We start from the raw sequence: 10594 nt of genomic DNA, 5'->3' as shown, positions 1-10594 counted from the left end.
GCGGCCCGTGTTGGCAGCAGCGCCAGGCGAAGGCCTGCACAGCTGCCCGCTCTGCCCCGCCGCTGTGCTTGCGGGCCGTGCCACGCCACGAGAAGGAAGCAGCGCTTTTGCTATTCCTTCCCCGCAAGGCTGGCAGGTTTCCGCAGCGCAGCGGGGAGCTGAGCAGCGGCTCCCCTCGCCCTTCGCGGCCCCCCGCAGCGGCATCAGCAGCCCCCACAACTCCGCCGTGCGTGAGGCGGCCCCGCCGCGCCCCGGGGGCGCCGTGGCACCCCTCCCGCCCCCGAGCGAGCGGCGCCCGCCCCCACGGCCCCTGGGGAGGGGGACGCAGCGCACCCCCACGCCGGTCCGGCACCGGGCGATCCCCGGCCGCCGCCCGCGGGGCGAGGCGCCGCAGCGGGCCCCGCCGGTTGCGGCGGCGCAGGCGCCGGGCGGGCGGTGACGCGCAAGGCGTGCGCGGCGCCTGCGCGGCTGGCGGAGCGGCGGCGATGAAGGTGGCGGTGGCGGGGTGCTGCCATGGCGCCCTGGATAAGATGTACGAGACGCTGGAGCTGCTGCAGCGGCGGCACAACGTGCGGCCCGACCTGCTGCTTTGCTGCGGCGACTTCCAGGCGGTGCGGAACGAGGCGGACCTGCGCTGCATGGCCGTGCCTGCCAAGTACCGCCACATGCAGACCTTCTACCGGTGAGCGCCGCCCGGCCCGGCCCGGCCCCGCCCCGCTCGGCCCCCGGCCCGGCCCGCCCCGCCACCGCGCTGTGGTGTTTCCGCAGGTACTACTCCGGCGAGAAGGCGGCCCCGGTCCTCACCGTGTTCATCGGCGGGAACCACGAGGCGTCCAACCACCTGCAGGAGCTGCCCTACGGCGGGTGGGTGGCGCCCAACATCTACTACCTGGGTAGGGTCTCCGCGCCCCCCCCCTTCCCGCCCCGCCGCCCCCCTCCTCACTCCCCCCCCGGGCGGCCCCGCCGTGACGAGCCGCGCTCCCTCTCCCCCAGGGTACGCGGGCGTGGTGCGGTTCCGCGGCGTGAGGATCGGCGGCATCTCGGGCATCTTCAAGTCTCACGACTACCGGAAAGGTACGGCGGGGCAGAGGGGCGCGGCGGGGGTGTCTGGCTGCCGTCCCTCCCGGCTGGAAGCCCCCTGGGCTCAGCGCGGGGTTCCCGGAGGCGGTAGGTGAGGCGCTCCTGCCGGTGAAGCCGCAGGAAGCAGTGCGCCTTCGGAATGTTGTTGGAACAGCCCTGGTTGTTCCATGGCAGTGCCCTTTTAGCCTGCAGTGCGAGGCTTTGGTTTTCCTTGTGTGAATCAGTCAGTGTATAAACGTGATGTTGTACAAATGTACGCTGTCCTGAGCTGAGGCTTGGTGTCGCTCGGTGTCAGCGTATGTACTTCCTTCTTCTTCCTTGAAAGGGCCTCCATCAGCGGACAGAAGTCGTGTCACAGATGATAGCTGGTGTCAGCAAACAGAAGACAGTTCAGTCTTTCTGATCTCCTCAGCACATGAAATAGCAGCCCCTTACTTGTGACTACTGTGCAATAATATTACCTTCAGTAACATACTGCTTCAGAGAAGCTTTGCAGATGGCTTTCAAGCTGCAAAGCACAGAACTAGTTTTCTGGAACACCGAATTCTGTCTAATACCTATCAATGCTAATTAAATTAAATTTGTTGCTATTGAGCATACAGTTTGTGTGCCTGAATACAAATATGTGGAAGATGAGACTTTTTTGACAGTAACGCTAACTACTAAAAAAGTAACTTTTCTCTTCATGCTTAAGAGCGTGTAGGGGCATTCGGATTTCTTGTCCCAAGGCAAAGTTGGAGACTACATCCCTTGTTCCTACTATGTTCATGCCCAGCTTTTGCATTCTGCTGTCTGCCTTACATTCTTTAGCTGTGCCAGCATGTTTACATGTGTAGCCATGACATTAGTTGATACACATGTTTCATGGCTATGCAGTGAACAGCTCTCTATACATGTGATTGCACATTGCTCTGCAGTGTAACTGTGGAGGTACGGGGTGTGGAGAAGTAAGGAGGGGCGTTACCACACCAGAGAGATTCAAAACTTCATTCCAGAATTACACACATGAATCTTTCTGCCAAAAGTTACTTATTTCAGACAGGTTCTGAGTTTTAAGTATTGGAGTCAAATTCCTGTTTTTTGTTTCCACCACAATTATGGAATTCTCTATATTTATGACAATAAGACACAGAATGGAAGAAAGGATCACAGCTGTAGACATGTTTTTACAAAGTATTTGCCTTGCACGTAAGTTAGGAGCCTGTTGGTGTAAGCCTCATGCAAAGCAAATACAGTATCTCCTTTGATTATTGGCAGCCTTTTATTTGGGATTGCTCTAGGTGTCTATATGGCCCCAAGAAGCTGTGTTAAGAGGGAACTATTGATTCAGGTGACTACTCACTATTTTTTTTTTTTTTTTTCAATGTTTCAGGCCACTTTGAGTGTCCTCCATACAACCAGCAAACAATTAGAAGCGCTTACCACGTGAGGAATATTGAAGTCTTCAAACTCAAGCAGGTTAGTGAGAAGTCTATTTTTTTAAACAATGGTAAATAGTTTTGATTAATTTGGAAGTAAGATGTTAAAGCTATTCTGAATACATACGCTATTGGATAGCAGATCTTACAACAACTCCCAATTTATCTGGACAGGTCATTTTATGCTTTGCGTAGCAGTGCATGTTTGATCTGAATCAGGCACAGGAAGGAGTAGGGTTTTTAATTGCATAAAATTCACAGAATGGAAAGTACTCCAGCTACACACCTCAGTTCCAGCTTTATGTTAGCTTTAGGAAGATGGATGCTACCTTGTCTAACATGCAAACTGGTTAGTACAAAGTTAAGTAATCAAAATTGAATCAGCTGAATAAGTTGATCCCAAATTCCTGTGGGTGAAGTATTGTTGATTCCAGGGTGAGAAACTCAAAGGACAGATTAGCTTTATTTTTGAGCTGTTGCCTACTCCCTGCTTTGTCACAAGGGCTACTCCATTTTGCTGAGGTTGTAGTATAAATACATGTATTTATAAGCATCTTGTGAATGATTATCCAGGTTGCAGTTGCACCCTTAAGTGTTCAGTAGATACAGGGATGCTGTACATAGGCCAAGGGTTTGCTGTCATTGTAAACAGTTTGATGCATTTCACTGTAAGTTTCTTGCTAGTTGGACTTGGGTTTCATCTAGAAGTGTGTTCTGATACAGCTGAAGGAGATAGGTTGAATATTGAACCAAGACATGCTTCAGACATTGATTAGACTTCTGAGGGGTGCTTGCTTTGAGGAGGAATTATCGTGCTTAGACATTTTCCCTTTTAAACAAAGCTCTTAGAAGTTTCATGAGGAAGAAGATGCCTCTAATTGTGGCTAGAGCACTTGCTCTATAGCTGTAATTTTTAAGAGTCTTCTTCTGAGTGCCTGACACTTAGTGTGACGGTGTGATCTCTTATAAGGCAGTGTACATAAACACAGCTGACTGTCCCAAGGAAGTGTAATATAACCCATGGAGACTAGAGTCCCTTGGCAACTTCAAAGGTTGCCTGAAAGATGGGGCTCACTGGTGTACTCACTTGCTTTGAAAGTCAGAGTGTTGGTCACAGCTGACTCTGTACTGATGTGAGGTAGAACGTTACACATGTTCCCTCTTGTGCTGTGTAATTTTGAAACTTCTGTATCATCTCTGTTTTATTTATACCATCTGCATTTTGGCTTGACAGTTAAAGCGTCCCATTGATATATTTATGTCACATGACTGGCCAAGGAGCATATATCACTATGGAAACAAGAAACAGCTTCTTAAAATGAAATCCTTCTTCCGTCAAGAAGTGGAAAGCAACACATTAGGAAGCCCTGCTGCTTCAGAGCTTCTGCAGCATCTGAAACCCACCTACTGGTTCTCAGCACATCTTCATGTTAAATTTGCAGCTTTCATGCAACACCAGGTAAAGGGGAAAAAAATAATCAAGAACGTATATGTCCCAAGCACATTTTAGAATTTCAGTGTAGGTAATCATGTCCAGAAAAGCAACTTCTTAGTGTTTTTGCTCAGCTATTAAAACTCAGCTTAAGCTGCAAAACATTAAGTGGTGTTAAGCCTGCTAGCTTATGTAAGTTAATGAGATGCTATAAATCAGTGGTGTACCTATCTAATCTTCTTCAGAGACAATGTGAAATAGCTGACATTATTGCACTTTGAAACTTCTTAATTTAAGGTTACAGAAAGGCACCCTCTTTTCTGACTTTATTAGGGAAGGAGACAGATTCCAAACAAGGTGATGGAGGAGTGACTGAAAAGAAGATAGTTGTTGACTGGGGTTGGGAGGGGATGCTTGTAGAAAGGCTTGGTAGGTGAAGTTGTCTGGTGGCCTGGATAAAGCCAAAAACCATCCCCTGTAGATTGAAACTTCTCTTGGTTTGAGTTATTCCTGAAGGTGGTGTGATGTGCTATTCCTATTTGTGAGTTATTTAGCTGTAAAAATGTAACTCTAGACTTTCTAGGCTCAACAAGTCTGTTTCCGATTATGTTACTGTCTTTTGGCTTCAAGGCCAGGTGTGCTTAGCTGCCTTGGTTAAGGATGAAGAGTGGCTCTCGCTTTATCTTCCTGTCATCTGCATCCAGCTTCCTGTTAGACTTCCAGTGAAGTCTGTCTTTCTCTTTGTCCCTCCATTGCTTTCTTACAATGGTGTGCTGATTTTCTATTTCAGAAAGTTTCTCTGTTTGTTACACTTTTACATCTCTCTATATAACTTGTTTAGAATAGTCAGATTTAATAGAAATGCTAATGACTCTGTTAACACCCTTTGTTTCCTAGACAAACTCCAAAGAAGAGCTACCGAAAGCAACAAAGTTTCTGGCTCTGGATAAATGCCTGCCGCACAGAGACTTTCTGCAGGTGATGACTGTGTGCAGTTGGTTTTCACTCTTCAAGTACTTCACTTGTCTGGACTGCTCAGTGCTGTGCTTATGTATAAGCTGAAGAATAGCTCTTAGAAATGGAGGAACTGGAAAAAATTAGGAATGGTGCATGTGTGGAATGTTCTTGGTATAATCTTGTCTTGAAATAAGCAGACCTTGTGTCCTCTCGTGCAGGCGCAGTGTTTGCTTATTCTTACCATTTTCTTCCACCTTAGAACAAGTACTTGACTTAATTGGAGGAATAGCTTTACTATAACCTGAATTGAATCTCCTCTTGTGTTTTTTTTGTCAAATGTCAAACCTAAGAAGAAAGCCCATCCTGAGGCTCTTCTTTCTGGGTTTTAATTTGGGTCAGCTAGGGCCTCGGTTTTCAGGTCTGGGTTCATGGATTCAGGCAGGATTGAGGCCTAAGTTGAGTACTGTAATTTCCTTTCAATATTGTGAATTCCAGCAGAAATTGGTATGACTTCCTAGGCGAACGGCTCTGCTTCTTTTTGTTTGGTGCATATCTTGGCTAGGAAGGGCAAGGGACAAGCAGAAGGTCTAGGCTGTGGGAACTCTCAGTGTGAGCGCCAAACTGATTTGCCAGCATCTAAACAATGTTTGTGTCTGTGGTGTATGTGTGCTGCCCGGGGTGCCATCTGTAAACCCTCAAATGGGTGACTCTCGAATGCTTTGCTGTGAGAGGGAGCTGCTGGCAGCATGCTCTTCAAATGCTGTCAAGTGTTTTAGTAGTCTTACTTTAAAGTAGCTTTTATTTGTCACCTTAAGGGGAGGATGGTTCATTATGGTGGGATCCGTTTGCCCTAGTAGCTACCTTTGAAGATGGGAGAGAGTATGAGGATGGGCTTTTGCTATGCGAAGTTACACTGGGTTGCCCGGCTTAAAACCCTGTAGAAAACTGATTTGGAGTAGTACTACCTCCAGCAGCATGATGATCCACCGGTGTGTAGCTTTGGTTTAAAGGGGGGAGAGGAAGAAACTCTTTAAAACTACCTTAAAAGGTTGAATTGCTTTATGAATTATTTAAAATCAGAGCCTGACGGGTGCAGTTTGGTAAATCCAAATGGTTTGATGTGGGTTAGTGTCACTGAAGACAAAGTGATTGGGATTGCAATTTGTCAGTTGTTGAAACAGTTGAAAACATCTCATGTTATTTTCATTGCTGTGTTAAGAATGCATGTTTATACAGCTGAAAAACTGTTGCTATCAATTCTTGATACGTATCCACTTAGAAGTCAGCATGAATTTAAGACTAAGTAAATGCTGTTTCTTAAGTTGCTGGTGTTTTGGTTTTTATCTGCTGTAAGCTAAAATGCAGAAATGCCTTTTTTACTATTGTTGATTATCCTTTCTTAGTCTCTTATTACTATAAACTTCTATGTAGGGCTAACTTGAGAGGACTCATTTCATTGAGACCGCTAACTTGGTGTACTTGAAACTTAATTAAAGCTCTATGCCATGAAAGTAGCACTTGAAATTTTTAATCAGTTTCTGGTGTCAAGAGAAATAACTCGCCACATCTGTTTTCTGTGTTCTTGTAAACAGATAATAGATGTAGAACATGATCCGAATGCAGGTGACTCCCTGGAGTATGACGCTGAGTGGATTGCAGTCCTCAAGGCCACCAACAGCCTTGTTAATGTGACTCAGAGCTCATGGAATATGCCTGAAAAGAACGGCCTCCATGCAAAGTAAGTCGCATGTAAAAGTAGGAAGTGTGATTTTTGCTGAACTGGAAGTAAACTTTACCTTAGAGTTGTGTTTCTCAGTTCTGCAGCCTATAATGCCCCATAGGACTTGCTAAATGCCTTGGAAAACAAAGGGGGTGTTTGCAAGAGCTATACTTCAGTGCATACAACTTCTTTGGTGCTCTACATGGGCAGCTAGTTTTGTTTGCAAACTTAGATACCACCATTTGAGGGGCAAATAATACACAGTGACCAATCATCTTGCTAGTTATGCTGTGAGACTGGAAATCAGGCTGGGTTATGGGGGGGTGAGTGTTTATCAGGTTGGTTGACATAGTACACAAATCTCCCCACAAATTGGTGGGGAGATGGGAATCTCAGTATTGACTGAAGTACTTTCCTGAAAAAAATAATTTGAGAAATTAGGTGTCTGTTGTAAGATTAGTTTATTATCCTTCTTCAAAAATTTCTCTTTGCAGTGGGAACAGGGAATACCTTTTGACTAGCCACACTTGTTTAACCTTTATATGCTTGTTTAGGTGGGATTACAGCGTGACGGAAGAAGCTATCAAAGAGGTGTTAGAAGAGGTGAATCATAACCTCAAAATTCCTTGTAACTTCACGTTGACAGCTGCTTGTTATGATCCCAGCAAGCCCCAAAAACATGTGGAACCAGTTCATACCATCAATCCGCAGACCACTGAGTTTTGTGCCCAGTTTGGCCTCACTGACATCAATGACAGGATCCAGCAAGCTAAAGAAGAGGGCTCAGTACGAGGTGAATATGAGGAGGAGGAGGAGGAAGAAGAGATGGACAGTACTGGGTCAGCAGAAGAACCCAGTGAATATAATACAGATAATTCGGGACTTTCATCCATTAATCCAGACGAAATAATGCTGGATGAAGAAGGTGGTGACGAAGACTTGAGTACATGTTCTGTAGATCCTTCCCCTGATCATCCTCCTGACTTCTCTGCAAGTTTTTCTGACATCCGGATCATGCCAGATTCCATGGTGGTATCATCTGATGACGCTATGGACTCCACAAGTGAGGAACTGGAGAAGTCCAGTGTGAGTAAGCAGGTGGAAGAGAAGAGCTTGAATGAGAGATCATTAAAGCGCATTGGTGGTAATGAAAATGGGAACAGTGGCGTTAAAAAAATTAAGAGAAGGAATCAAGCTATCTATGCTGCAGAGGATGAAGATAAAACAGAATAATGCTTCGTACAATGTATAACTAAGTTCTCTCTCTACCTTTTTGTGGGAAGGTGGTGAGAACTGTGATGCACTACTTGTGCTTTTAATGTTACTTGATCTTATTCATGTTACTTTCTTAAGCTGACGAGGCTGTATGTACCTCTCACAAGGAAGAAGAATTATCTGGATTAAACATCTAAGTCAGAAGCAGACTTTTCCAACAAAGTACTTTTGTCAAAAGGGTTTAACGCTCATGTATCGGTGGATTTTGCTTCAGTTCTTGGTTATTAATGTATACTGTGTACCTTCAGATGTACTGCTATACAAGATTCATCGTGCTTGTTTAACAAGAGAAGAACTTGTAGACTGTAACTCAAGTCAAAGTGAGAGGTTGTCTGACTTGTAAGACTGAATGATTTGATTTTATTGCTTTTGTCTTGTTTTATACTGAACTTTTAATACTAAGTAGCATATGCAATAACTCTATGAACTAAATTTGAAAATAGAAATCCCATGCTAACAAAATAGCAATAGAAGAGTGAACATTTTTGTTTCTGGTGATGCTCATGCTGTAGAAAAGCTTTGTGGTCATAAACAAAACAATGTGTATTGTCCAGTATTGGCTTTTAATTACAGTTTTGATAGGCAATCGTCTCTTAATTTGACGCATGACAGTTTTATGGGGACCATGGAAGAGTGCACCTCTGTTCTTAAAACCTCAATTGTGTGTCACTTCTTAGAACTTGAGAACAATGTCTTAAAATTAAAATGCAAGTATTTAGGATGAACAAGCTTTCTAAATGCAGACATCATCACTGTCTCAATTCTTACTAATTAAGTCTGTGGTATTTTCATATATGGTGGTTGATGTTTATAAGTTTCTGGAGATAATAATGCCTGCCATTCTCATTAGCCTAAGTTTTCACCTGTCACTTCTTTTCAGTAGCGTGTAACTTGCTGAATTCTTACAACTGGATTTGGAGTCTTCCAAAGTACCTTCATAAACTTCAGCTGAGGACGAAGAGGAGCTGCCAGAAGAGAGACCCTCTTGGAAGCTGGAAGTTCTCTTTTTATTGTTCTAGTTTGCCCTGAAGTATTAGCAAACAAATTACACTCCTTTAGCCTAAAAGGCTGTGAGGATAACAGAACTAGCTGGATTCATGAAAATGAGAATGTTTTCAAGCGTATGTCAGACTCATTAGTCTTCCTGTCAAATTCTACTGGTGTTCTGTGCTGAGCTCTTGGAGTCCAGATGGAGCGGGACTCCGTGACAGTGCCACCCTTGAGAGCAGAAGTAGCTCCTGTGTGGTTTTAATCCTCTAAAGCACAGGCACAGCGGAGGATAAAGCATCCAGACAGGAAGAGGGAACTGGACAGGGAGCAGTCAGTGAAATGGAGTTGTGAGTGTGAGTTATGTTGCAGGGAAATGCTTTAAGGTCAAGACTTCTGTTTAAAATCACTCCCGCAATCTGGGATTCATCTTAGTTCCTCTCCTGTCAGCAGTTCACTATGAAAACTAAATGCGTGTAAGTATTCAACAGGCTAGAAAATGGCAAAAGTAATGCTCTCAGCAGTTTAACAGCTTTATACTGGTGGGATGGTGCCATTAACATCCTGTTTTTTTTTCCAGAGGATGCTATCTTGTTTGTGAAATTAGTTGGGCCCTGTTAATACTACTGTCTCTCTGTGCCTGCTCATCTGTCAGAACAGCCACCGAAGGGAACCTTGTGATGAAAAGCTGGAAGTGTTCGGTGTAACCCTCAGGTTATCTAAAGTAGCTGTGAACTGTCAACTAGATTACTGAAGATAATTGAGTGTCTTTAAGGGTCCTGGGGCTGCAGTGCTAATTTCTCATGATCTGAAGACTATAATGGAAATAAAGTATTTTAAGTATAAATTGTGTTATGAATTTGAAAACTCTCCCAAGAAACCTGAGCCTGGTGTTTGGCTGTCACGTTCTCCATCACCCGGAGTAGAAGATACTGAGTTACATGTAATAGACTTCTCAGTCTGATTTCATGATTTTAAAGCAAATTGTTCTGTTGTATGTTGTCCCTCCTCCCTCCCTGTCTGATAAATGCGGTTTAGCTTTCTAGAAAGCAGATTTTGACAAGATAGAATGCTGATTTTGTTGTTTTGTTTTTATCTTTAAAGTTCAGCATCCGTTCAGTAAATACTGAATACTAGTAAATACTAGTAACAGAATTTTTTGGAGTATGAATCATGCCTGATCTATCTAGTTATTGTGCCTTTTCTTCCAGTGGTTCACACCCTCCACAGTTTGAAGTGTCCTGTACTGTGCACTCGTCCATTACAGATTTTCCCTGTCAGCCAGATCCACTGCTGCATGTAGAATTCAATTGAAGCGCTGAACTTGGAAGCTTCTCCAGTAAAGACCAAGTATGCCAAAAAGTACGTAAAATAGAGGGAAGGCTGACTAAGTTTAATCAGCTTTTAAGACCCTGAGTCTTCAGTCCTTGAAGAAGCTTTATAGAGTCTTTTTGAAAACTTCCAACTTCCTAAATTTTGGTGAGAAATATACGGAAATATGTATCCCTGCCAGACCCTTTATCAGATTTTTCAGTACATGTGACTTGCACTTGGTGTAAAAATGTTTTTGCTGTCACCTATAAAGTACTTGACAAAAGCGTTCACTTGTTTCATTCCAGGCCAGACCATACGTATTTTGTTCAACCCACGTTACTAATCTATTTGGAGAAAAAAAGAGATTTAGCTTTCTTTCATAGGGGGAGTATTTTTTAAAAATTAAAGGTA

General features: G+C 44.2%; 1 protein-coding gene across 1 annotated transcript; it reads left to right on the top strand.

The window, feature by feature from the left end:
• Window positions 1–450: 450 nt before the first annotated feature.
• Window positions 451–8631, top strand: DBR1 (debranching RNA lariats 1). Its single transcript, XM_055817339.1, has 8 exons — window positions 451–682; window positions 769–893; window positions 994–1074; window positions 2453–2538; window positions 3733–3957; window positions 4828–4908; window positions 6480–6625; window positions 7162–8631. The coding sequence occupies exons 1-8, from the start codon at window positions 486–488 to the stop codon at window positions 7838–7840; spliced, it is 1620 nt and encodes a 539-aa protein (XP_055673314.1). The 5' UTR covers window positions 451–485; the 3' UTR covers window positions 7841–8631.
• Window positions 8632–10594: the final 1963 nt, after the last annotated feature.

The sequence above is a fragment of the Falco peregrinus genome, chromosome 12 (genome assembly GCF_023634155.1).
Source record: "Falco peregrinus isolate bFalPer1 chromosome 12, bFalPer1.pri, whole genome shotgun sequence".
Classification (NCBI taxonomy): Eukaryota; Metazoa; Chordata; class Aves; order Falconiformes; family Falconidae; genus Falco; species Falco peregrinus.
This window is presented reverse-complemented; position numbering and strand designations above follow the sequence as displayed.